The sequence below is a fragment of the Lontra canadensis genome, unplaced genomic scaffold (assembly GCF_010015895.1).
Source record: "Lontra canadensis isolate GAN:19392208 unplaced genomic scaffold, GSC_riverotter_1.0 scaffold91, whole genome shotgun sequence".
NCBI lineage: Eukaryota > Metazoa > Chordata > Mammalia > Carnivora > Mustelidae > Lontra > Lontra canadensis.
The window spans coordinates 1,010,624-1,038,550 of NW_022631085.1; the positions used below are offsets into that span (position 1 = coordinate 1,010,624).

The following is a 27,927-nucleotide window of genomic DNA, read 5'->3' on the forward strand; positions in this document are numbered from 1 at the left end:
GGGAGCCCCTGCAGGTGACCGGCCTGAGGCCCCTGAGTGCCCTGGGCGGCAGCGGCTGCGGGTGACCGATCTGGTGGGGAGACGCGCCGCATCGCCGGGCGGCATCTCGTCCCCCGCTTCGCCCCCTTGGGCTCGCTCGCGTCTTCTGACAGCGCGGGAACCACATTCTCGGGGAAACAGCCGAATACCGCACTCCCGGCCCTCAGACCGCACCGGGGAGTTCCGCGCGCCCGGTTTGGCGCGGTCACCCGGGACGAGACTGACGCCGGCACTCGGGTGTGGGGAGTCGGCCCTACCGCGCCCGGCGCTTACCCGAAGCCGCGCACCCTCAGACCCGCCCGGGGTCGCGTTACACCTTGAGAGCTTTGGTCTGCAGGGCCAGCTGCGGTCGCCTGCGCGTGCTCACGGCGCGCGCTCCCGCGGCCCACATTCCAGTTTGATTTACTGTATTCAGCAAGTCTCCGTTCTGTTGTTGTTTTGGGGGATTTGTTTTGTTTTGTTTTAGATTGGGTTGGGGTTTTTTTGTTTGTTTTTAATTCCACCTAACATACAGTGTGATACTAGTTTCAAGCATACAACACAGTGATTCTTGTTTCTTTTAAATTATTTTTATAACCCATGCGTGTGCCCGCTGTGGTCCCTCAGTGGTAAAGCAATCCACCTCCATTTGCTGATTTTTGTATAACTGCTACTTTTCATTGGGGTTTGGGGGGGGCTTGTTTTCAGCTCCGTGAGTCCGTATGAGTAGAGAGGCCCCCCAGTCATATCCTCGTGTGCACCATTCCCGCAGATGAACCACAGTGGAAGGGAGGCCCCAGGAAAAGTGATGGGCTCTTTCCGATTATACAGCGCGGGCTCTCCTCGGGAAGAGGGGAACGTGAGGCGCGTTCAGGGCGCTCACCTTGGACCATGAGGCCGTGGTAGCAGCAAGACCTGGCCCTTGAAGCGTGCGAATTACAATCCGAAGCTTTGATGGGAGCTTCAACCTCAGCATTCCCTCCCCTTGGCCCCCAGGAGGCTGCCGGCTCCTACTCACCTGAGTGAGCTCCAGCTCCCGTGAACTTTCCCTTCCTGAAAAGTCCGATTGGTGCAAAATCAAATGCTGGACAAAGCACTGGTATAGGTTACACATTAAATAGGAGACACACTTTTCATGGGATTTTTAATTATAAAAAAGATCATTACAGTATTAATGTTTTGCCCAGAGATTTTTCCGTTATCTATCCCTCAGTGGTCCTTTTGTTGGTAAATAAAGATCAAACTAGATGGCTTTTGAGATGAAAAGTTTATTTTTGCCTTTTGCCTAGAAGCAAAACTAGTGAAAATTAAAGTATAAAAATAAATACAATTTACATTAATGAACATTCCACTCAAAGTAAAAATAACAAAAATAATGTATATAAATAAAAAATCCATTAAAAGCACAAAACAATTTCTGGCACTTTTATGAGAAGCTGTGAACATTAAAATAGGTGTAAAACACACATGCTTTTACCTTAAAAAAAAAAACAAAAAACTCCCATTTCTCAACCTTCATCTAAAGCTACTTTTAACTTTCTCCAAAACATACTATTTGTTTTAGCTAATTTGCATTATTGTGCACAAAACTTGTAGCATCTCTTTTCTTTCTGTAAAGACCCACAATGATATGAGTAAGGTGTATCCTGAGTTTTCAGAATGATAAAGCACAATTTATCATATTAAGATATTCTGATACACTTTGCCTACAAATAAAAAAATTGGTAACTCAGACATATTTTACTGTCTTCTGATTTCCTGCCTCACTCATTTAATAAATCATAAATGATACATATCTCATAAAGAAAATCAAGTTTACACCCAGAGTACATTATTACTGCCTATCTACAGCTGGATGTAACAGCTAAATTTTAAATAGGACAGAAAATTGGAGAAAACAATCTTTATCTCCACCTTCTTAAAAGGATATTAAGAATATATATAGTCTGCATTTTCAAAATACCAGTATTATTTAAAATTCAAGTTAGAAAGAGTAAGTGTACACAGTCCCAATTTTATGTGAGAAGCACAAAGCCCTTTTTGGAAATGGCATGCTAAATTAACAGTGACATTCTCTTCCATAAAATCATGTTCCCTTGGTAACATTTTTTGGTTTCTATTTTAAATGAATACATTAGTGATGAAAACCTTATATATCAGTAATGCAGAATTTCAACTCGACAATATTGCTATCCCACTGGAAAGTCTGAACTTACTGTATAGCCCTTTAGTGTCTCCTAAATCAGGCAAGCTAGAAAAAACAGACTATGAAGGAACAAAATACGCAAACCACCAAGAAAACAGAAGTGCATGCAGGGTGACTCAATTTTACAGAATGGACGCATGGATTCACTCCTAAGTGCTACTACCTTCAAGACTGTGCTATCTCCCTAATTTGTTACCCTCCACAGAAAGATTTTATGATTTAGGAGGAGTGTTTCCAAGAGTACTGGGGTAACCTACATTAAACCTAACGTTTCTGCACAAGCCAACTAGTGGTTAAGACAAATGTACACTGGTGACCAAAACAGTGGCCCCCAGCTCCTTCTGTGATAAATTCTGGAGGGACCACAATCAGCAGGCAAGTGTTTTCTCCTATGAGATTATCCTCTAAGTCCAAGAATATGAAGACTGAGAGATTAACCAGTGTTTAAGTTTTATAAAACCAAAGAAAAACATTCTTCTGCAGTAATTCTCCCTTAAACAGAACAGTATCTAATTTATCAAATTTAGCAATCAGTAAGAAGAGGTAAATGAAATTTGTGTTTCCAAATATATTTGTAATTTACCACACCTTTTCAACATTTTATAGAAATAAATCCAAATGTCCTTGAAATTTACAAAAAAACATTCTCAGCAGACATCTGGGTACAGAAAACAAACTTATCTTTGTACAGGTTAAGCAGAGATGGTCGATTGCTAAATACTACTGTGTCTTCACCCAAACCTAATCTTAAGAGGATACTGAGGGTATAGAGAAGGAAACAGCCAGACTGATCAAGTTTGCAGATAACTGCTCAGCCCTTTGATGTCACTTTGCCTGTGTAAAAAGTCCAGGGTTAACTAAAGAGTCCTGCGCAGGAAAAAATCATAAGCGTGTAGCCTCCCCCCACCACCCCTTGTTCATCCTAACGAATGCTGTCTTCTTAAATTGTCGCAACATTTGGCCGCTTTCTTTGGATTTTTCCTGCATATACTCCTAAAAATAGAGCAAAATTAATATTATTTCTCAGTGTCAATTTTTCTCTAATTCCAATTAATGAGTGTTCACTATAACCCAGGCACCGAGCTAAGCGATATACAAGATCATACTTAATCCTTACATAAATAATCCCGAGGTAGAAACTGTTACTACTATCTTAAGGATAATAAAACCAAGACATGGGAGAGTAGGTCACGTGCCTAAGAAGCAGCCAGAAGCAGACTCTGAGAACCCAGTTACGCCTGATTTGTTGTTTTACTTAACAACCATTTCGCATTACTGCTTCTACTTTGCTTTAATTAGTGGCTTCTGAATGTCACTATAAACTCCTGAGTCAAGCACAAGACATCAAATGAGCAAATGTTTTAAAACATGAGATCAGAGATTGCAATTTAGTTTATAAGAACTATAAACAACTTTAACTGCTTTGCAGCAAACTGTAAGCCCTTAGCATCCTACTTCGGTCTACGAGTATGAAAGTCTATCATCACAACAAAAATGAGCTTCCTATAAATTGCTAAATGAAGGGTTCATTCTCCATGCACATCAAAATAAAGCATGAAGTTCAAGTTTGTCTGAAACATAATCCAGGCAATTAAAAATCTAAGCAAGAAAGAATGATCTTTCCAAACTAAATTCAGTTAGAATATTAGTCAGGCATATCTCAAATTTCCAATTTATGTAAAATGATAAAATCTTAGTCTTTTTCATTTGTATAAATAAGGCACTCATGTACAAATAAATCTTTAGAAAAAGCAGGAAATTTTGTACTTGTTTAGATATATAATAATTATATGTGATAAGTTCATTTGTATTAATAATTACAAAGCAGTACAATTAAACCACACTAGTTCTAGATACTGAACTTCAGTACGTTACTAACGGCAATGATCTCCTATTCATCCTCCATACTGTTGAGCGTTACTTGTTCTTTTTCTTACAGATTCATGAGGGACAAACAGTGGAGATGAAATGCATGAGACAAGAACGTGGATAGTCATCACCGTGGCAAGTGGAGAATATCACACAAAACAATACTAATTCCTCAATGAATCACCAACTGGCCAGGATTTATCACAATATATAACTCTAATATGGGAAAAAATTGCCAAGGTCTTAAAATTCCACACAACTTCACAAGATCTGGTGCTTGGTCTGAGTTCTTCCAGAAACCTTTCAAACCAGCTGATTCTGACCACCTCTGGAATAAGCAGGATCTTCAGCTACACAGTCTCCTTTAAAACAACTCCACTGACTGTCGCTCACAGCAACTTCCAAAAGATGACCTTTTATATTATACTCTACATATGCAACATAATGAATTAAATTCACCATATACGTGCAAAAAGTCAGCAATCACTTCAAAGTTATGATCAGTATATCTCATTCCCTCTTCAAACTTATGTGAACAAATAGCAATAACACGAAAAAATTTATGTTGTTCATTCCCTCCGAATTTGGAGGAAATCACTTAGTAATAAAAGCTCTGAAATATGCCTAATCGCATATTAATGGGAAGATTAGAATTGATTAGAGATTTAATCTTCATTTTCTAGCGATTAATTTAGGTTTCTTTTAAATGTTTAGAAAGCAGTGTAGTTAAAGCAAAGCACTTTGAAAGTATTTTTTAATGGATCACATAATTTCTGGTGTGCTTATCAATGTGTCTTAACAAAGATACCCACAAAATATTAAAACAGTAGCTTAACAGCTTTGCATTAGCTTAATACTGAATTTGTCTTCTTGCCACCATAAACAATTTAAAATCCATAAAACAACAAAAACAAAACTTACCCCCTCCCACCTGGCATATTCACATGTGATCTTGTGGCCAGAGGGAGAAATTTTTCATGGCTTTATGTGCAGATACAAATATTCCCGGGTGATACACTTCCCCAAAGCTGAACAAACACGTAGATTTAAGCATCGGTTATTACACTTTACTCACGTATAAAAAAGTTTTCTGAATTAAGCATGTGTAAATTCTATAAATTTTTCAGATTAAAAAAATGTATAGCATTTCATTACAGAAATCGAGATTGGAACCACAGTTTTACTACGATCTCCTGACTGCCACAGTATACTAACACAGACCACCACTCGCAGGAATGATGGTGAATATGCCCAAATTATGGTGGCAAGGAAAGACAAGGTATTGCATTAGGGTGCCCTGCATCACGGGCAGCTCGCGCACGTCCTTCTACTGAACGGGCTTCGGGAACTCATTTGCTACACACCTGAAACAGGCGCTCTGTTAGGCACTCTGCTCTGTGAAGACTTCTGTCTATTTTGCACAACCCCCTTCACTGATGTCTTAGGGGTTCTAATTGAATATAAAAAAATTAATAAGTCACTTGCATTAAGGTCTAAATGTTCAACATTCAAAAAAAGCAACCATAGCGCATCAACCGTTCAAAGTACAAATAAGCTCGAAAAGGACGAAAGTCCCACGCATGCGCACAGCAAGGAAGCGACACTGCTTCAGCAGGGACTAGAAAACTTCGCTGGAGAATCACTTTGGTGATGCTGAGCTTAACTACATGGATGCTTACAACTCTTAATGAGTAAAATGGTATGAAATGAAAAGTAAAAACATGCCAACGTAAGATGATAATTAAAATGTAATACACAACAGTACACCAAAGGGTTATCATTGAACACAAAACTTTAAAAGATCTTCATAATGCTATGAACAAATCACGTTTGTAAAATAGTTACCCTTTAAGTAAACAGCACTAAATTATGTTTCCCGCTCAAAGCTAATTTTGATTTGGATGTTTTTAAATACCCTGCAGTGGCATTCTTACCCTTGTCTACTAAGGAGCCTGTGAACGGGCGCATTCTGTCCTTGGTTTGGCTGAAGGACTCTGTTGACAAAGTAAAAAATTAATTCAAAAGAGAATGACATAAATTAATTCCCTCCCCGCTTTTTCTTTTAATAGATGAAAGATGATTAACCGTGAGATGGAAGTCATCTATGCAGATAGGCTAATATAATAATACCACACAGCAAATCAAGCTGATAGAAGCATATTAATATGGTACTTATATTTTGCTCACTGAGAGCCCAAATCTTAGGTTTTTATCAAGATGTCCAATGTATGTGTTTAACTCTTGTGTTTTTAGGTAATTTATTTATATACTTTACAAAAACCAACTTTTCCTTTCAAACATCCAACTAGCATCACTCTTGTAAAAGTAGAAATAAGATCAGAAATATTAAGCTAGCTTTCTAAGGTTTTTACTTATTTTTTTAAACATTTCACTTACTTATTTGAGATAGAGAGCAAGAGAGACAGAGAGCACAAGTGGCCTGGGGGGGGGGGCAGGCAGAGGGAGAGAGAGAAGCAGGCTCCCCACTGAGCAGTGAGTCCCACATGGGGCTTAATCCCAGGACCCAGGATCATGACCTGAGCCTAAGGTAGAAACTTAACTGACTGAGCCACCCAGAAGCCACTAAGGTTTTTTAGTAAGTAACCTAAGTAAGTCCTGGGCTATGAGCTGACCTTGGGACATAGGGTGCTGAAATTTCTACCTGAGATGGCATATCCTAAAGAAAGGTCCAGAAACACCTGGTCTGACATGTAACCAGGTACATGACCCAGTGTTAACATGGATCTCGGTGCCTCTTCAATCCTCTAGCCAGCAGAGACTGTCCTACTGATCTAAAGTTAGAACTAAATGAACAGAAAGTAAGCTTGGGATTTATAATTTTTTTTAATAAATAAATAGTTTCTCACAGAGACGAAGTGGTTTTTCTCACCTTGTTTCGGAAGGATTTTGCTTAACCAGGAATTTCTTATTTGGCATTCCCATTTCAGCAGCTCTAATAAAACATAAAAATAAGGACACACAAACGTTGTATTTAGAAAAGGAGAGAAACACTTCTGGATGTGATGCAGGATGACAGAAACAAATCATTTACAGGTTGCTGTACTACTCAACTGTACTCAGCGCACTAGAGATTACTTTCCAGAAAAAAGCAGCTTACTAAGACAGTTACCAATCCTGGTTCTTGGCATTAGGTTTTCCTCCCATGAAGTCTTTTGCATATTAGACAAAGAATATATTCAAAAGATGTAAAATTAATACTGAATATAAAATTTAACTATTTTTAAGGCTGAGTGGCTATGATGACACAAGTGAACACTTAGTCTCCTTCAGTAATTGATACATTTAACCTAAAGATGAAATCAGATTTTACCACCTGAATAATAAAACTTCACATAAAAAAAGAGATTTCTATCAACTGAGCTGTAGAAAAGTGAACTTTTATCTAATTTGAATACACAAATAGACCAACAGATGACTAAAATTAATTGCTTTGCTAGTAACTGAATTAAGGTGACATGAAACAAAGAAAACTTACTTCATGTACTTCCTCCTATCGAGAGACTTCTGTGTTGCAGCCGACAGGGCCACTCGTGGACTTTTCATTTTGTCCTTGAAAATACAAACCAAAAAGCTTGAGTGGTACCAGTAATACCACTAAAATAATACAGGGATGATCTCAGACTGCATGGAAAAGCTTTTCTTACTTAGTATTTGAAACTTTAACTTAATCTGTCTTTAGTACTAAAACAGTCCAACTTCTTATATAATTATTTTTCCCAATGAAATAATATAAATTTAGCTTCTTTTTCTTTTGTCGACCCATTTAAAATCACTGATTCAAACCACACACCTCCAACACTCTGACAGATTTCAAAAAACTCTGGTTTCCAAAAAGACAAAATCCACCTGATAACCCAAAGGAAATTCAATCAGGAGCCATGATAGTTTTTTAGAAGTCATCCAAACAACAGTGAATGCTTCAACTCCAAAATCTAATCACAAAACAATACCCAATTCTTTTAAATCTGTCTTTAGAGTTAAGTGTTGCTGGTAATCCTGGGAACGGGTCTATGCTTAAAATTGTAGGGAACATGCTAAAGTCAAAATAGAGAATGAGATTTGGTATCAATTACCCCCAACCCAGAAGAACCTCAATGTGAAATAAGAAGAAATAAATATATTGGTCTCCACCCCTCGTTCCTGCTGATATTTGATCTTTGACCCCTGTTCCTAAGACAGAGCTCCAAAAAGCCGAGGAAGCTGAGATACTGATGGTAGAAGTATCTTCTGCTCTAATATTTGTTATTGACCTCAGTTCCTGACACAGAGCTCATAAATCCCTTGGAATTTTCTGGGTGATAGAAGCATCTTTTGTTCCAATAAGACAACTTTAGAAGGGGCTCCCAGGTATAGGCTAGTCATCAGAAAGACCAAGCAGGAGTAGAAGCTTACCCCCTTGTCCAGAGACAAGAGAGGGGCTAGAGATTGAGTTAATCACTGATCATGCCTACATGATAAATCCTCCACAGCAATACCTAAAGGATGGGGTTCAGAGAGCTTCCATGAACACATCCATGTGCCAGGAAGTATGTGCCATTCCATCCATGGCACACTCCAACTCCACGGAGGGACAGAAGCTCCTGCCCTTCTAGTCCCTGCTCTATGCTTCTCTTCATCTGTATCCTCACTTGTGTCCTTATACAGTAAACCAGCAAATCCCCTAACTGCTGTGACCCATTCAAGAAAATTATCAAACCCAAAGGCAGGGTTATGGGAATCCTGTTTTATAGCTGGTCAGTCAGAAATGCAAGTGACACCTGAGACTTTGGATGGGAGGAAGTCTTAACTTCCTCCTTATCTTGTAGTATCTGACTCTTAACTCCAACTAGATACTACCAGAACTGAAGTGAATTGTAGGACCTTCCCGCTGGTATGGGAGAAGTGATTGGCGTGGGGTAAAACATACATCTGATATCAGAAGTACCAGAAGTTCTATGAGTGTAGAAGAAAGAGTTTTTCTTTTCCACTCTTCATTCATTAAAAAATCATGTAACATACCATTTGCCTGAGCATTTTCTCTTTGCGAACTTCTCGATCATGATGGAGAATAGACATTCTTTCAGCTGCATCCATTACAAAGAATATGTCATGAATACCATACAGGGCAGCTCGCAACTAGGTTCAAAAGAAGAAAACATTGTCCCCATTTAAAAAGAGGAGGTTAGAGTTTAGTAATATTATGTGCACTTACACTTTTAAGGGAAAAGGGTTAAAAAGTTTCTTTTTTTTTTTTTAAGATTTTATTTATTTGACAGAGAGATAAAGAGTGCCCGAGAGCACAATCGGAGAGAATGGCAGAGGGAGAGGGAGAAGCCGGCTCCTCACCGAGCAGGGAGCCTGATGTAGGGCTGGATCCCAGAATCCTGGAACCATGACCCGGCCTAAAGGCAGACGCCCAACTGACCGAGCCACCCAGGTGCCCCAAAAGGGTTAAAGTTTTAATTAAAACCTCTTTTCAGTGGTTAAATGAGGGGAGAGATAGAAATTTCCATTTAAAAGCCTTCAGGACACTTGCATTTACCTGAGCTAACACTCTTTCCTGAAGAGAAGCATCTTGTGCTGAAACAACTCCTCTCTTCAATGGCGCTTCTGACTGAAAACTCCTTATGAATTCCATAGTGTCCTGGAAGATGAAATACTCCTTCAAAAACCCCTTTTCTAGAAAGATTCATGATCACTGGAATTTCCTTCTGATTTTTTTCTCAGCCAATTCAAAATCACTAAGAACATAAAACTATTACTTCCCAGAAGTCAAATAGCACTCCCTTTGAGGTGAGACATATAGAAACTACTTCATTTATGCACTTTAAAAAGTCATTTAAATGAGATTAATCAGATTTTTATAATCGCCGACATTGCAGTGACTAAGAAATGTTTGATCTGCCTAAGTTCTGAACTAATGAGTCACCTCTAGCTAGTGACTAGCCATCGCTGGACTGAGAAACTGAGACAGAAGTGAAACAGGAACAACAGACCAGCTCCTTACTTTTACAGTTTGGCGAAGTTGTTTGATCTTATCTGTCTGCATAAGCCTTCGAGTAAGAAATCCTTTTGCCACTGCAGTTATCTTATTAAATTTTGTTTGTAATTCCGGACTGAAAACCTAGAAGAAATCAGACAGACACCATGAGTTAAGAATCTGAGCCTTATAATCCTTAATCTATTACAATGAGCTGAATTCTACACATGTATGCTCTGTGTGCGGTCATCTCCGAGAAGGGCCAAGCTATTTGATGTAGAGCACAAACATCTGTCCTCATCTGTACAACCTAAGATAACGTAGCTCTTTTTCTTTTAAGATTTTATTTATTTATTTGACAGACAGAGATCACAAGTAGGCAGAGAGGCAGAGAGAGGGAGATGGGGAAGCAGGCTCCTTGCCGAGCAGAGAGCCCAACATGGGGCTTCAATCCCAGGACTCTGGGATCACAACGTGAGCCGAAGACAGAGGCTTTAACCCACTGGGCCACCCAGGCGTCCCGATAATGTACCTCTTTAAAAAAGATAGCTAGATAGACACGCAAATATCATTAAGTTCGCCCACCTGAGACCATTTAGGTTTGGCCCTTCCAAAAGGCCTTGTTACTGAGAGCTTGGTCAAGCCACTAGTTGATGAGCCCCAGAGGTAGAAGGGTGCTTCGTTTGCAGAAGCAAAGCTGTGCTGCAGGGCAGAACTTGTGAAACCTAGAGAAATACATGTACAGTGTTATACTTGACGTCATATAATGCAGAACATCCAAATAAACACTTATGACTCGCTAAGAATAACAACTGCCTCCGAAACTAGTCCATGTGCAGACGTGAAATATTTATGGGCTTTACGCTTCTGCACCAGATGGATCTTTTCAACACAAACAGCATCCCAGGATAATTGTAGATATGGAGATAAGCTCTTGCTGGGTCTGAAGAATTAGATGTAATTCAAGATCACTGGGGAGACGGCAAACTGTGTTTTCAGTTGAAGCACATCTCCTGCTGCATGAATTAACAAAGCTTGGGCTCTGAGTCAAATTTCCTGACAGTTTCCTGGCTGAGGTGGCTTTTCTCAGGAACACCTGCTCACCAGTCTTTGATCTGCTCTCACTTCATTTTTCACTACTTACTGGGCAGCTGGCAAATGGGATTACTTGAAGGATGGAGCTAGAGTTTGAAAGTAAACTATCTTACTATAGGATCATTTTTTCCAAAAGAAGAGAATTTTGGAAATATTTACCAGAGCTATTTGAGTTTGAAGGACGGAGCGAGTCCACCTGAGACAGCATCGTTTCCAGCAAACCAGACTCATTTATTTTTCTCCATTCTAAGTCCGCCGCATTATTGCTGCCCGATTCAGATGCTTCAGCTGCAATCACCTTCTTCTCTTTTAACATTTTCTCCTGTTCTTCTATTTCCTGTAGGTTAGCGGTGTATTATATAACATGTACATCTTCTGTTGAATTATGTACCAAAATACCATCACTTTAGGCTTAGCTAAAAGTAATGGGTAATTATCAGCAAATGATTAATTTCAAGTTTTCCTATCTCCAATGAAATCTTAAAACAAGTATCCTTGTTCTTACAATACATTCTTGCAGAATGCATAGTTCAGCATTAACATATAAAATCTTTGAAAAATACTAAACGTTTTGAATCAAGGATTCAGTAAAGTATCCTTTTGATGAATTATGCATTTATTTTTCGAAAAGGAGTTAAATATTAAACCTCACATTTTGGCAATATCCACGTATCAAAATCAACTCTATAGATTAAGATATACAGGAAAAGAAATTACAAGTATCCTTTAGGTGACCAAAATTCATATTACCCCCAGTGAAATTCCACTTACCAGACCCATATCCCTACGTTTTAATTCCTCACCTTCTGCAACCTTTCCTGTTCCCTTTCCTGCTCAGCTATGAGTAGTGATAACTGCTGGGCATGCTGTTCTTCTAGCCTCTTCCGCATTTCTTCAAAAGCTAACATCTTGCTTTTTAATATCTCCTCGCTTTCTGAAAAGAAACACATCCCCTCAAATTTAGAAAATTTACTAATATCTGACCGAAGATACATTCCTGGGTCCAATGTAACACAAACAAGGTAGAGCCAGTCCCCACTCTGAGGCACATTCTCTTCTGCCACGCCCTTCATTTCCTGCTACCAACAGAGGCCTGCTTGTCGCCACCATCCCCACTCACTCAACAGATCCCACCATGATCTGAACCGATGGAGCCAAGACTATCTGTTCAGTCAAGAATCACCTCACTCAGGGTACCCGAGTGGCTCAGTTGGTTAAGTGACTAACTTCGGCTAGGGTCATGATCCCAGGGTTGTGGAATCGAGCCCCAAATCGGGCTACCAGCTTTGCAGGGGAGCCTGCTTCTCCCTCTCCTTTTGCCTGCCGCAGCCCCTGATTGTACTCTCATTCTGTGTCAAATAAATAAAATCTTAAAAAAAAAAAAGATTCTCCTCACTCAAATCAACTCTCCTTACTCAAATTAACTTCAAGATGTGATTCTCATCTGCATCTCACCTCTCTTCTGACTCTGGCCCTTCTCCAAGATCTCCGGTATTGTAGTTTCTAGTTTTGTTTAGTTTTGGTTTTTGGGGTTTTTTTTAAGATTTTATTTATTTATTTGACAGACAGAGATCACAAGTAGGCAGAGAGGCAGGCAGAGAGACAGGAGGAAGCAGGCTCCCCGCTGAGCAGAGAGCCCGATGCGGGACTCGATCCCAGAACCCTGGGATCATGACCTGAGCCAAAGGCAGAGGCTTTAACCCACTGAGCCACCCAGGCGCCCCTAGTTTTAGTTTTTTAAATAAATGTTCCTTTGATAATGTAAAGCTTCTCAGCTTCAGTTTCCAAATAACACTGGATATTAGAATTTTAGATATTTAAATTGCAAACTAAAAAATTCATTCAACCGTTGTGACTATGCAACTTACTAAACAGAAAGAGGTAAGACACTCTCAGATGTTGAAATTCCAAGTATTACATCGATGCAGTACCTATTCACGGACACATCGCAATTCATCTGAATTCAAAGAATCATTCTTTCCAAATATACAGTCAATGATTTTCACTGAAGATAAGTTTATTATATTATCTATCTGTTGGGGCTCTCTGCTCAGCAGGGAGCCTGCTTTTCCTGCCCCCTCTTTCTGCCTGCCTTTCTGCCTACTTGTGATCTCTGGCAAATAAATAAACAAAATCTTAAAAAAAAATTATATTATCTATCTGCTATGGTATTCCCATCATTTGTTCCTAAATACATTTTATTCAGCTACAACAATTTGCATTTGTGTGCAATTTTCCACAGGCAAAGGGGAACCGAAAAGCGGTAGAAATACAACTTTCAGGGGTTGGCTCAGTGGGTTGGGCCTCTGCCTTCGGCTCAGGTCATGATCTCAGGGTCCTGGTATCTAGCCCCACACCAGGCTCTCTGCTTGGCTGGGAGACTGCTGCCCCCCTTCTCTCTGCCTGCCTCTCTGCCTACTTGTGATCTCTCTCTCTAATAAATAAATAAAATCTTTCAAAAAAAAATACAACTTTCAGCAAAAAAGGACAAAAGGACAAAAAAAAGGACAAAGCTTCTCAGCTCAACCACTCAACCAACAGCGAGAGTCCACTCAGCTTTCAGCTCCATCTTAAGAATGTCATAACCAAGCGCTACCCAGGGGCTCCTCTGAGAGCAAGCTGGCTGCCTCCATGATTGGCCTCACCTCCCTCGCACTGGCCGTGCTCCTCTCAAAAGCTCTGCCAGGTCTGACCCTTAGTTAGCTGTATGGGCCTCTGGTATTCACAGACACGGCCACCAGTCACACTGCCCTATCCATCTGGATAGGTCCCCAGGGACCCACTGATGTTTTTATTAGAGTTCTTATAAAGTTACACAGATTTTCAACGGTCTGTCCCAACCCTATTTTTCCATAAACCCCGTTATTTTTAGTGTGCAATTTTACAGAATGTGAAGGTTTTTTCAGGAAGGTATAGATCACACTGGAGCTGAAATGTTTATGTCCAAGAACTTCATTGACTTGACTCATTTCTTCCATATCCATAATGAAGAATTATGAACCACAACAACAAAGTAAGGAGTTAAGAAGACATATTTTAACAAGTTGCTGTTAATATGACATTAGATACGAAGGAAATTTGAAATAATTTTTATCAATAAAGATGTCATTCTTAAAACACTACTCAGAGCCTTATTTATGATTTTTCTCTAATAAGCTGATGTCAAAGCGTTCACTGAAAGACCAACTACATGAAGATCTGATTACAAATGAAACAACAGACTGATGAAAATATTAGAAACCACTGTCCATGTAAAAGGAAGGTATCATATTAATACACTAGATTAAGACTATGAGCGATGTTTCATCCAAGAACTTTTCCCTCCAGTCACTAACAATTTTCTCTGTGATACAAAGTGAACTGTGAAAGATTCGTATTTGAAACAAGAGAAGGCTTTAAGAAAGCCTATCCAACGGCAATAAACAATAGCTAATTATAGGTTCTCCAATAAGAGAAATGAAATGAAAAACCCTGATAAGCAGATGAGGACAATTATTGTTTTTCAAAATGTCAATTAAAAGTATTCGATAAAGGTGCCATCTGCTTGGCAGGTATCAAACGCTTCAAAGTTTCCTTACCTTTGGAACTACTTTCTAACATTTTATTCTTGTTCATATAGACAGATCCCTTGGGGTATCTTTTTTCTGGCAAATGCTGCCTTTCCTGTTCAGCTATTCCAGTCGCTAAGACATAAGGGCAGTTTTCTTTTTGCAAACTATCAATATCTAAATCAAGTCTCCGTTTAACTTTCTCAAAACTGTTATCCAAAAACGGTTCATTGCCACAGGCCACTGTAGGGGTGTCCATCTGCTGTCTGGCATTCTGGTTTTGCATCAGTAAAGGAGATGGGTTTTTTACATCGTAAGACTTATTCAGTTCCATTTGTAAATTGCAGGTGTTTTTCTCCAGCACATTGGCTGACTTGAGGGCGCTCACGGTTCCAAAGTTTTGACTCACTATACACTGACTGGTGGCACATGGCTCATGCAATCTTGGCATTGTAGGACACATACTGTCCATCTTGGGTGGTCCTCTCCCATCAGACTTTAACTGACCTTCCACGATGGCAAGTCCATGAATGACCTTGTTTTCTAACTGATTTCCTGAAGACTGGCATACCTGATTTGATTTACCTACAACCACTTCCTGTATGGCTTCAGATGTATTTTTGGTGACATAAACCTTGCTTGGACAAACTCCTACTAAATCAACTGATAATTTTGGCACAGTTTCAGGTATATTTGTTTTTTCATCAGTATCTTGAACAACTAAGTCTACTGTCTGCTCTTTTCCTTTAGGACTTAACTCACAGGCATTTATCGGGTTATTTATAAGGATATGACATGCTGATGATGGCCTCGAATGCCTTCGATGCATTTTAGGACTCAGGCTTGGCTCTGGACTAGGTAATTTGGCATATGAACCAGTAAGACTTTTGATAATGTTATTCTCGGGAACAAAAGTGGGAATGACTTTAAAATCAGATTCAGGTTCTAAAACAGTGCGATGGCCAGTTCGTATAGGTATGTCCACTTTAGAAAAGCTACCTAACACGGACTCATTCGTGCTGCTTGCTTGAGTGGAAGCACCTTGGAGAAGAACATTTGATTTATTAAGGCTTGGTTTGTCCGGAATCACTGAAGCACAGGGTCTGCCAGGCCACTGCGCCTTCTCCTTCCCATAGTCGGTCACTTTCACAGCCTCGTTTTCCTTATCTGAGTGACTCTCGTGAACACTCCTCTTCGCACTAGTTCTCAGACTGCGTCTAGATTGTTCTCTTTCTATATATTCCTTTGACTTTTTCATCAGGTTCTGAAGACTCATTATGTAGGGATCTGGAGTAACTTCCTCCAAAAGTGTTGGGTCCAGTTCTTCACTGGATGGGAAGAGACCATCGGACAGAAGAGTTTCCTGAGGGGCTGCTGAGGGGATCTTTGCGGAAGCTTCCTTTTCCACGGGGGTAACAACATCTGAACTATCACAGTGCTTCAGAGAATTAAATTCTGAGTCCCTAGCTGAATCTGTCCCATTAGATTTAAATTGGTCCTCATGATTCAGTGGCAAAATTCCAGTTGTCTTTTCAAACTTTCCTAAAGTAGAGTGTTCAGTAGGGCTTGGCAAGATATTTGGAAATGTGGAAGGGACATTCAAGTTTCTGACTTCTGAATCAGAATAAATTGTTTCAGTCACCCATGGATCAAAGTCACTGGGATTAGGTGCTTTTCTAACCTGGAAAAGGAAATGTAAAAATTATTATTTCCTCACTGCAAATAAAGGCCTTTGATTTCATTATTTTCTAAAATAAAATTGAAATAGAAAATTCAAATATTCTAATATTTGAAAACATAGACAAAAACTAAGATAACCTTTTACCATTGTATCGTGTATCACATGGGGCTCAAATTACTACTAAAAATATCTACTGATAAAAAAAATTAAATAAAATAATTTTAAAAAATTAAAACATCTATTGGCCATCCTGGCCTATTTATTAAAAGAGTATAAGAAAAAAAGGAAATTATCTAATCTGATACAAATATGCACACATGTGAATGGGTACATACACACATCTATATGCACATATCCATGCACAACGTAATCTTGGAATAGATGGATCTTAACTTTCTCCTGTATTCTATGTTATTAAAGTCACCAATTGGGTCCTCCCATGAAAGCTAAGAATACCAATGTATGAGATAAATAGCAAGTAATTAAATTTCTTACTTGAGTGACTCTAAAAGCTAACTTGTCTAGGATATTAAGCAAAAATAATTCAGTAACAAGACTCCTGCCTTCTACATGCTTACACCAGATTTTAACTAAAATCCTTCTATATGATGATGTAAATTTGTATTAAACGATAGCTCAGCCATGTAGCTGAAGTTACTTAGAAATAAGAAGATTTTCACCTTAAAATGTAATTCACCAAAGCAAATTTCTATTTGATTAACTGACATGTTAAACAGCAATCCATTAATGAGTTTTAGAACAAGCAAAATAAATAAAAATTTTATAAATTAAGATGAGAACGACTAACACACAAGAGATACAACAGAAAAAATAAAAATTACATTTTCTATCTAAATAATTCGACTTTGCAAAAGAATAAAAAGTGAACTGGATGGCTTTTAAAGATTATACAAGCATATATTAAACTGACAGAAATTATCATATTATCATATAAATACAGACTCCAGAATCCTCAATATTAAGAGATTTTTTAGGTTGTTATGTATGTGCTTTTTTTTTTCCTAGACCATATGGCACTCCTGTTATACCTTACAAATCCCAAGACATATAATGGTTTCCAGGTAGTATGCAATAAACAGCACAACAAAATATACTTAGTCACAACCTCAGCACCAAAATAAAACAAAAGGGAAACACATTCACCGAATCCATAAACATGTTCATAGGCTTAAGAAAAATAAACTGTTTCCTTAAAATACTTCACATTTCACATTTACATATACAGCAGCTATAGCTATGTTTTTTGTGTACTACTAAAATGAGCCTTTGGTTAGAGAATAGAAATAACAACAAAAATGTATCAAAGAATGATAGGTTTTACAGGTAAAAGAGACTGGAGACATCTCTTTGTACGATATAAAATGTCTCTATCTGCATAATTAATTCATTACTCTCTAGTTTAACAATGTACATGCTCTATTAAGTGTTGGAAGCTTTAAGACTCAACAATCTCATTAGTAGTGTATTTGATATAATCCCTCACTAGACCAACAATGACATGCCATTTTTGTTTCAATAATAGGAAACACCTAGTAAATTAAAAACTTACCCTTATTATTGTGCTACATATTATATTTTTTTAAGTTAAAATGGACAGCCATTGTAATGTGCAAATTAAACTCCACTACCCGCAGACAAATGAAGGTAGCAGTTAGTGGGAAACAGCCTAAGGTTCACTGTACGAGTGTCATCTAGGATGAATTATACAAACTACGAACCCCTAAGATTATGAAAAAATGTTAAGATGTAACCAGCAAAACAGAGCTGTATATGGCAGAAATTATTTGTTCAATGTACTTCATGGGTTTTTTTTAGTATGAAATAATCCAGACCTTAAAACGAATTGTTTACAAATTTAAATTCAGCTAAATAAAAATAATTGTAAAAGGCATGAATGTACGGTTTAAATGGTTTCAGTTTAGATCTAAGATGCATCTAGACAATTCTACTTATGTAATCTAAATTATATTTGTGTACTTAAGAGAATTTCACCTAAAAAAAAAAAATGGGGGGCAGTTATTTACTTTAGAAGAGAATGAGAATAAGGTCATTGACTCAATAGTCTGAATAGTTCCGAGGTAAACTACAATGGTCAATCCCATCATTTTGTCACTGAGAATTCCATGTTTTTAGAGTCATAAGACACAGACAATAAGCAATTATATTCAGGGAAGGGCTCCATTGTCTAAGTACCCTCTGATTCAAGTACTGGGTGCATTACTAACAAGCAAGTGAATGTTCTTCGGAGTAACTGCAATGAAATACCACAAACCACAAAGATTCTGAAACATAACAGTGAAATATATTGGTAACTAACTAGAAAGTACAAACGTATTTCTGAAAAGTTATTATTAATGTGTACCTCATGATTTCTTAATTATAACTTTAAAAAGCCTACATTACACACACCTGAACATTTTCAAGAATCTCTTGGACCCGAGTCAATAGAGCTTTCTTCCTATCAGCATGCTTTCTTGTTTCTATATCAAGTGCTTTCTGCTTTTCTTGTTGCATTTCCTTTCTTTTCTCAATGTTAAGCTGCAAAACATCAGAAATATGTAATTATTTCTCATAAATATAAAACATCTTAAAATCGGGAAGCCTTGAATCAAAATGATTAAAATGTACAACACGTAAAACTACAGGGAAAGAAATCTAACGGTGGGTGGGGGCAATGAGTGGAATGGACATGGGAGATCTTTCTGCGGGTATGAAAATGTTCTGTATGGGTGTGAGTTACCCAAGTGTATGCCATATATCAAAACTCCTGGAACTTTAGAACTTAAGCTCTGTGCGTTCTACTGCATGTAAATTATTCTCAACTGAATAAAAAGTTAAAAGAAAGAAAAAAACCTGTTCACTTTTCAAATGCTCTAAAATGAGAGGTACAGGGTGCCTGGGTGGCTCAGTGGGTTAAAGCCTCTGCCTTAGGCTCAGGTCACGATCCCAGGGTCCTCAGCAGGGAGCCTGCTTCCCTTCCTCTCTCTCTGCCTGCCTCTCTGCCTACTTGTGATCTCTCTCCGTCAAATAAATAAATAAAATCTTTTAAAAAAATAAAATAAAATGAGATGTAAAATAAGCCCTTCTGGCCAACTGCTGAGCTTTTCATTTGGCAGTATCTTACCCCACAAGGTGAGATTCTTCAATTTCTAATCTTCTAATCAGTGTACATTTTATCTCTTTGCTATTTCAAGAAAATGTCTAAAGGCTTAATGACAAAAGAAAGATAATGTTTTATTTGCCTACAAAATCAGAACACATTTGGTCTCGATTCATTGTACCTTCTAGTAAAAATAAAATTCACCTAAAAAATTGAAGTTTCTATGCATTACATCTTTTTAATGAATTTAAATCTTAATTATTAAGTTCTAAGAAGCTTAGTCACTGCATGAAGGAGTCAAGACTTATTTTAGAATAATGCAAATGGAAAACATATCATAAAAAATTATTCCAAAATTAGGCTATTCACCTATCACATACAACATAAAATCATGGATTAAGGTCCATAAGCAATAGATTTTGCTGATAAATACGTAACTGATGGAGTCATAGACCCTAAACAACAAGGCTCAGATATTTTGGTCCATATTAAACTAATCAAGCAATATGTTATCAACTGGCTGATAAAAATGTTTTAAACAAATTGTTTTTAAAGTTTTTATTTATTTATTTGTCAGAGAGAGAGAGAAAGCTCACACACAAGCAGGCGGAGGGGCAGGCAGAGGGAGAAGCAGGCTCTTCATGACTTGAGCCAAAGGCAGACACTTAACCAACTGAGCCACCCAGGCATCCCTGTTATAAAATTATTATTTGCATGGTACCAAAGAATCATTCTACAATTTACTTGCTAATCAAAAAGGGGAAAATGCATACTTTCGAGAGTTATCTAGCAGTCACCACCTATAAAAGCAAGTGTTCAAACTAAACATCGCCAACAGAGGGACAACTAGATTATGTAACTTCTAATTTAATATGGAGCACAGGGCATCAGCTCTAAAGAATTCTTGCCAAAAATGTTTAAACGGACTCTGACCCAACTTTTGTTTTTTTTCCTAATCAAACCTTTAGACTTAATTTCCAGTTTATAGGAACTACAGGGACTAGAGGACAAGTAAAATATCACCATGGAAAAACAATTAGACAAACCCAAAATAAGGCATTCTATTAAGATAACTGGTCTGGTCTCTAAAAATTCACTACCATTACAAAAAAAAAATGGGGGATGCCTGGCTGGCTGAGTCACTCTCAGGGTTGTAAGTTCAAGCCCCATGCTGGGTATAGAAATTGCTTAAGAATAAAATCTTTTAAAAAAAAATTTTTTTTAAGGTAGAGGAGCTGTTTTAGATCAAAATAGATTTTAAAAAACATAACACGCTAATGCTATTTATGAACTCTGACTGGACCCAGACTAGGAAAAAAAAAAGTTATAATTAGACATTTTGCACACAAACACAGAAATCTAAATATGAACCAATATTAGATACTATTAAAATTATTACTAATTTTCTTAAAGTGTGATAATGGTATTGGGGTTTTATGTAGGAGGATATCCTCATTTTTAGAATACATATATTAAAATATTTAAGGGATAAGTGTTATGTATCTGCAATTTTCAAACGGCTCAGCAATAAAACAAAAAGAGTATGTATATATACACACACACACATAAAATCACGAACACAATAAAGCAAAGATGACAAAAATGTTAAAAATTGTGGACTCTAAATGGTATGTATATGGATGGCCGCTGTGCCACCCTTTCTATTTTTATGTTTGAAAATTTCATTACAAAGTGTTGGCAGAAGATACTGATCTTTTAACTCCTGTTATAGAAATTTTTTTAACTCTGTTACTTTCAATTATATTAATTTCCTGATTTGAAATAAAGTCACACACATTTTAAAAACATCCAATCAGGGGGCGCCTGGGTGGCTCAGTGGGTTGGGGCCTCTGTCTTCGGCTCAGGTCATGATCTCAGGGTCCTGGGATCGAGTCCCACATCGGGCTCTCTGCTCAGCGGGGAGCTTGCTTCTCCTTCTCCCTCTGCCCTTCCCCCTGCTTGTGCGCTCGCTCTCTCTCTCTCTCTCTCTCTCTCTGTCAAATAAATAAATAATAAAAAAATCTTAAAAAAAAAAAAAATCCAATCAGTATGAAAGAGTTTATAATGGAAAGAGTGCTTTTCTTCCCATCCTGTATTCCTTTATCCTTTCTCAGAGAAAGAATATTCTTATATAAAAATCCAAATAGTTAACTTATATATATATTATAACCATATATAAGTACCTCCTATGACCCAAATAGTTTTGTAAGCATTGTACATATATTAGAGCATTTAATCTTTAAAATAACCCTGTGAAGTAGATACTATTTTTAATCCTCATTTAACAAATAAAGAAAATGGGCCTGCAAGTTTGCACAGCAGCTAAGATGCAGAATAATGACTTTTTTTTTTTTTTAAAGATTTTATTTATTTGAGGGACGCCTAGGTGGCTCAGTTAGTTAAGCTGTTACCTTCAGTTCAGCTCAGGTCATGATCCCAGGGTCCTGGGATCGAGTCCCACATCGGGCTCCCTGCTGAGCAGGGAGCCCGCTTCTCTCTCTGCCTCTGCCTGCCACTCTGCCTGCTTGTGCTTTCTCTCTCTCTCTCTGACAAATGAATAAAATCTTAAAAAAAAAAAATTAAATTATTATTTATTTGAGAGAGAGATAGCGAGAGAAAGTATGAACAGGGCAGGCAGAGGAAGAAGCAGGCTCCCTGCTGAGCAAGGAGCCCAATGTGGGGCTCAATCCCAGGACCCTGAGATCATGACCTGAGTCAAAGGCAAACCCTTAATTGACTGAGCCACCCAGGCGGCCTAGAATAATGATTTAAACCAAGACCAGAAGGCTCTAGAGCCAGGCTTTTAACCACTATTCTACCCTGCTCCTGAGAGCATAATGTGTGCAGTGATTTACAATAGACTGTGGAGAACCTTCCATGACTGCACATTTAGGTCTACTGTACTCGTTTTAATGGCATGAATAAGATTCTATAAAATGGACCACAGTCTGTTAAACTAGTCTACTACTGTTAGACTTTTAAGTTGGTTGTTAATCTTCTGCTATTTTAAACAATGCTACTCTATAACCTGTACGCACTTCTTCTGGCACAGACAAGTAAAAGTCTAAGATATTCCCCAAAATGGATCTGCTAAGTCAAAGTTACATATACTTTCAGATTCTGATAAACATTACCAAAATGGTCCCCCAAAAATAAAGTCAAGTGCTTTTCTCAGCAAAAATGCAGTATAAGCACCTTTCCTCACAACCTAAGGAACACTAGGATCTTGGCCTATCAAGCAGATAAAAAAAAAAATGCAAACTCATTTGTTTTTCTTTAATTCTAAATAAGAGCCGTATTTTTCAATATTTATAAGCTTTTCTTTTGTTTTTCTGTAAACTATCTTAGTGATTCACTATAGAAAAACGATTTTTTCAAAATCAAAGAATATTTACCAGTGGAGAAAGCACAGCCACTCCATGGAAGCGAATAAGTGAGATGCTTTCAGACTGGACAGGCAGAAAACTCTCTGTGGATAGTGATGCCTCTTGGATTCTGGCAAGACTATTCTCACAGAATTTCTCATACTCCTCCATCTTCCCACTATTACACTGTAAGAGAGAAAAATGTCTTTTTTAATGTGCTGAAAAGAACATATCTTAATTATTTGGCAAATTTTATTTAGCACAGAAATATGTCTAGAATTCACAACTTCTAAAATTTGCCTTCCCAGAGGTTTGTGGTTTTTTTTTTTTATACTGATGAGCAGCTAATTCCCAAGTATAGGTAAGCACCTTAAGATCCTACCCAGTTAAGCCTTGTTTCATATAGTAAATATGTCTGAACACAAGTAAGTATATAAACCAATCTTTAAATATGACTTGTCTAAAAAAGTACTAAGAACTCAACGGTGAAAAATTTTTAATGGAAAAAAAGTTCTGTACCACTTCACAAACTTCAGATTACAAAATAGAATATTGTGTTTTCCTTAGCAGGACTTATCTACATAACAAAAACTAAATCATACAAAGGTAGAAAAGCTTTTGTAGCCAAAAAGGGTATTTTTTGGAGACAAAAAGGCTATTTACATAAAAGAGGATATTTACTTTAAAAATTCTTTGTTATCATGAAGTTCAAAGTCTATTTCACATCTCAAAAATATACTTTGACTTCCTGGTCACTAGGCAAATCAGTCAGAGATGGAAAATCTACTGGTTCTCATATTAATTCTATTTCATTGCTGAAAACTGGAACTACCACCAAACTACTTAAAACCATCAGCCCAGTAATTTCACAATTTCTGGAAAATTGTGATGGTGGCTATAAAAATTCAAGGTAATCAGGAAGGATTAGCTAGCAAGTTTGCTCATTTAGCTAGTGTTAAATATTTAATTGCCTGTTTCCACAGCATTAAGTCTGGCTTTGTTTCCTTTAAACAAACAAGGGAAAGTAAAAAGAGAGACATCATCAGACTCATCAACAGCAAGGTTATAAAGTGTGAAAACAGAAAAACTAATACAATAATGTTCCTGTAAGTGTTCATTTTAAAACAATTAATTAACAAAGAAGGGTGGGGCAGAAAAATTCAACTGATGATGTGAGATATGCAGAGATGAAATAAGATGGAGTATGATACTGTCTTAAGCCTCAAGGCACTTAAAAATTCCATGAAGGTGTCAGGGATAAATTATAACACAATTAGAAATGAAGAAAAAGCTTCTTCTGATTTGATTATGAAAAAAATCAGATATATTTTTACCAACTGGTAGTCTTATCAACAAAACTTCCTACCATCCCATCAATTCTAATTATTTCTGTATTTGACTTATGCAAAGTGTGAGTTTAATTTCAAAGAAATGGATCTCTAGAGTATAAATGAGATTGTTTTGCAAACATATTCACAAAACAAGCCAAAAAAACAAACCACCACACCTTCCTGCATGACAACCATAGCAAGGCCTCATTTTTTAGTCTGGATTTCAAACCCCATTATGCTGTCTTAAGAACCAGAATATGATTCACAGACCTGTACCCCTGGGGGAAAAAATATATTATATGTTTATAAAAAATAAAATTAAAAAAAAAAAAGAACCAGAATATGCTGAAGCTAAAATGTAACAGAAATTCAAATGATCCCATTTCTACTAAAATACTCAAAAATATTTTTTAACACAACCCCTGCAGCCAGCATAACAGGAACGTAAATACAATGAAAGAAATATACTTTCTATGGGTACACAAGCAAAGCATGAAATTCTATTTTAAAGGTCTGGGAAATGTAAGGAATAAATAAAAGACTCTTAGGGAAAGTTTTATTTTTTTCCAACATCATATAGATATGCCTCATTGCTTTGGAAAGTTAAATTCATATCTCTTCAAAAGACCCGTAGGTCATGCATATTGCAGATGTACAGTAATAGACTATCACAGCATAACTATGGTATATGATAGTGCATTAAATACACAAATACAAGTGCTAATATGGCTGATTACAGAAATCACCAAATGATGCTAGAGCATGACTGAACTTTTCCTATCCTTCAGTCTCAACTTGGATAACCCCCTCCTCAAACCATCCCTGACGATCCCATCTACATTCACCCTACATCAGTCACTATCACATCACATTGCCCTGCTGCTTCCCAATTTTCATGGCACTTACCACTATCTGAAATTATCTTGTTTATTTCCTTGGGTTTTGTCTGTCTTCCTCCACCAAAATGTAAGCTCCATAAGCACAGGTACCTTTTCAGTCTTGCTCACCACTGAATCCCCATTACACAGAACAGCGTCAGCACACAGTAGGCACTTGATAAAAGTATTGAATAAATGAATTAGGGTAATTAGCTCAATCAATAAACCAGGAGAAACCAGGAGGAAAAAAGAGAGTAGACTATACAGCAAAGAAGCTAGAAAGGAAGAATGGAATTTAGAGAACGGTCATTTCATGGATGACACTATTCTCTGAAGAAAATGGTACCTCTAAACCGCAAAGGGAATCATTTTTTTAAAATGAGCATCATCAGGCACCTGTGTGGCTCAGCCGGTTAAGCACTGGATTCTTGACTTTTGCTCAGGTCGTGATCTCAGGGTTGTGAGATCCAGCACCTCCCTGGGCTCTGCACTGGGCATGGAACCTGCTTGGGGTTCTCTCTCTCCCTCACCCACTGCTCTTCCCCCTTCCTCTCTCTGTCTCTCTCTCCCCCTATTAAAAAAAAAAAAAAAAAGAGCATCGTATCCTATATGATTAAGCAAGAGGGCACTTTGTTTCTCAAACCACAATTATCTGTCAACAGTTTTTTTTTTTTTTAAAGGAGCCTTGAAAAAATGCCACTCCAACCACAAATCTACTGACCCGGACTTTACCATCAGGCATTACTGGTCCACCTGAACCATAATTTGCCAGCTGCATCAAGTTCAGACATGCCTTGTCTTCTCCATTTATACCATGACCCTTCTCCAAATGAGCCTCTTTGCAAATCCCATAGATTCATCCTTCTGCTAGCTACTCCTCACCAGTGTTCTACCAGAAATGTCACTAAAGGGAATGGTAAAAGTAACATATAACTGATCTTGCCTTGATTTCAAATCCTAGCTGGTTGTTTACCCCTCAGTGCTCCCAAAGACATAATCTCCTTGTATACACAATAAAGGGAACGGTTCCTTATTCAGGCACATACTAGCTGTGTGTTCTTGGCAATTTACTTACCATCTCTATGCCTCAATTTCCTCATACATAACGCAGGGATAATCAGAGTATCTGTCTCAAGAACTCAATGAGCTAATACATGTATGGCAATTAGCATAATGCAGGACATGCAGAAAGCATCAATAAACGGGGACTGCCTTTATTATTAAGAGGATGATGATTATTATGATTTTTATCACAAGATTATGAATTCCTGAAGGGCAGTGACAGTGGTTGGTTCCTGGCAGGATTCAAATGTAATTTTAAAACATGCAAAAGGGGTCCTCTTCCTCGTTTCGTTGTTTCCAGACCCCTCCCCATCAATCTCTAGGCGCATTCCACTTGCCTAAATTGGGGGTAGGGAACTGGGATTAGGACAAGATAGAAGCAGAGTGGGAATCACCTAGCAGCATCAGGGGCAATCAAGAGAATTTGCTTTATTAGCCTCAAGCTTATTCCCCTGAGTCTCCAAAGCAGAATAAACAGCATGGCTAGCTAGGGCCTTCGGTTGTGGTAACCGGCTTTCGGAATGGCCAGAGCACACCCTGAGGATGACTCCCTCGGCAGCATCTTGGGAGAAGAAAAACGGTCCAGTTTTATCAACAGGAGGTGATTCCCCGGCTCTGCCCTGAGGTTATTTGCCAGGGACCCTCTGCCCTGACCCCAGCGCCCCACGCCCACCTCCCCCAGCTCCTCTGCTAAGGTTCCATCCCGAGGGCCCACCAGGCAGCGTCAGCATCCGAGCATCACCTCCGCGCGGAGTGTCGCTGGTCCCCGGGCACCTGTCACCTCATACCCGGCGCCCTTCTCTGGGCTCGAAGACCGGGATCCCAGCACCTGCGTTCAGGTTCCCTACAGAGCTCACACCCTCAGCTCCCAGGGAGCCAATTCCGCCTATCCCCGTGGCCTCGCAGGAGGGGCCCACTGAGGATGTACCTAGCCCCCGCCTTATGCACACACCTGATCTCCCACGGCCCGGTCAGGCTTTTTCTCCTTCGCCACGGGCCTTGTCAGGAAGCAAACAGCTCAATTTGTACTGACAGAGCGCAGCTCGATCCGCCGCCTCCTTCTCCTTCTCCTCCCCGCCATATTACGGGTCTCAGGCGGCAACGCGGGATCCTGGCAACCGCCACCGCCGCCGCCACCTCCCGGACTCCACCTCCTCGGGCGGCACTTCCGGTGGTTGCTTCCGGGGCCGTTGGAACGGTTGGGCCTCCAAAAAACTACAATACCCGAGGTGCATTGCGCGGCCGGGTACGCGTCCTGGCTGGGTACTTGCGCCCTGGCGTTTAATACTTGCGGGAAGCGTGATGCACGCTGGAAAACGTAGTCTTCACTGCAAACTATAGTCTCGAAAATTATATGGGAACGCTGTGCAGGTCTGAACCCCTGAAGTGTTCCTTGAAATTGCTACTTTTTTCTTATCTGTAAAGAGATCACCTCTTTCTTTGTGGTCGTTGGAAAACGTACAACGGTCACCAATTTTTTTTCTCCGTAAATAAAAATTTGCTGAATCCTAGATATCAACTCTAAGCCTCAGGACATCCCTACCTTTTTGCAATCAGTAGGAAAACAAAGTCCAAGAAAGAAAGGTAACAGGTTCAAGATGAAACAAAAAGATCCAGATGTCTTGGGCGCCTGGGTGGCTCAGTGGTTAAAGCCTCTGCCTTCCGCTCGTGTCATGATCCCAGAGTCCTGGGATCGAGCCTCACATCGGGCAGCGGGTTGCCTGCCTCCTCCTCCTCTTTTTCTCGGCCTGCCTCTCTGCCTACTTGTGATCT

The 27,927-nt window shown here is 38.7% G+C and overlaps 1 protein-coding gene across 7 annotated transcripts; it reads right to left on the bottom strand.

Moving 5' to 3' along the window:
* Positions 1-1,353: 1,353 nt before the first annotated feature.
* Positions 1,354-27,325, bottom strand: CCP110 (centriolar coiled-coil protein 110). Of its 7 annotated transcripts, none has more exons than XM_032836180.1 (16): positions 27,107-27,325; positions 25,121-25,266; positions 22,914-23,069; positions 18,828-18,956; positions 14,747-16,397; positions 11,972-12,102; positions 11,328-11,505; positions 10,659-10,798; positions 10,101-10,217; positions 9,636-9,737; positions 9,113-9,229; positions 7,590-7,663; positions 6,984-7,046; positions 6,028-6,087; positions 5,458-5,543; positions 1,354-3,217 (listed from the first exon to the last, which is right to left on the bottom strand). In XM_032836180.1, the coding sequence occupies exons 3-16, from the start codon at positions 23,052-23,054 to the stop codon at positions 3,165-3,167; spliced, it is 3,042 nt and encodes a 1,013-aa protein (XP_032692071.1). In that variant the 5' UTR covers positions 23,055-23,069; positions 25,121-25,266; positions 27,107-27,325; the 3' UTR covers positions 1,354-3,164. The 7 variants fall into 7 exon arrangements, with proteins under 7 accessions (XP_032692071.1, XP_032692069.1, XP_032692070.1 ...); XM_032836178.1 differs by having other exon boundaries at positions 6,028-6,090; XM_032836182.1 differs by lacking the exon at positions 5,458-5,543 and adding an exon at positions 5,015-5,121 and having other exon boundaries at positions 3,136-3,217.
* Positions 27,326-27,927: the final 602 nt, after the last annotated feature.

Excerpts from the sequence above, each read along its gene's own strand:
- CCP110 (XM_032836179.1), bottom strand. The coding sequence starts at position 23,054 with ATGGAGGAGTATGAGAAATTCTGTGAGAATAGTCTTGCCAGAATCCAA. Across the intron at positions 9,738-10,100 it reads AACTTCGCCAAACTGTAAAA|GACACTATGGAATTCATAAG; the intron begins GTAAGGAGCTGG and ends TTCATCTTCCAG. Across the intron at positions 3,218-5,457 it reads TAACAGAGCGCCTGTTTCAG|GAGTATATGCAGGAAAAATC; the intron begins GTGTGTAGCAAA and ends CTCTATTTTTAG.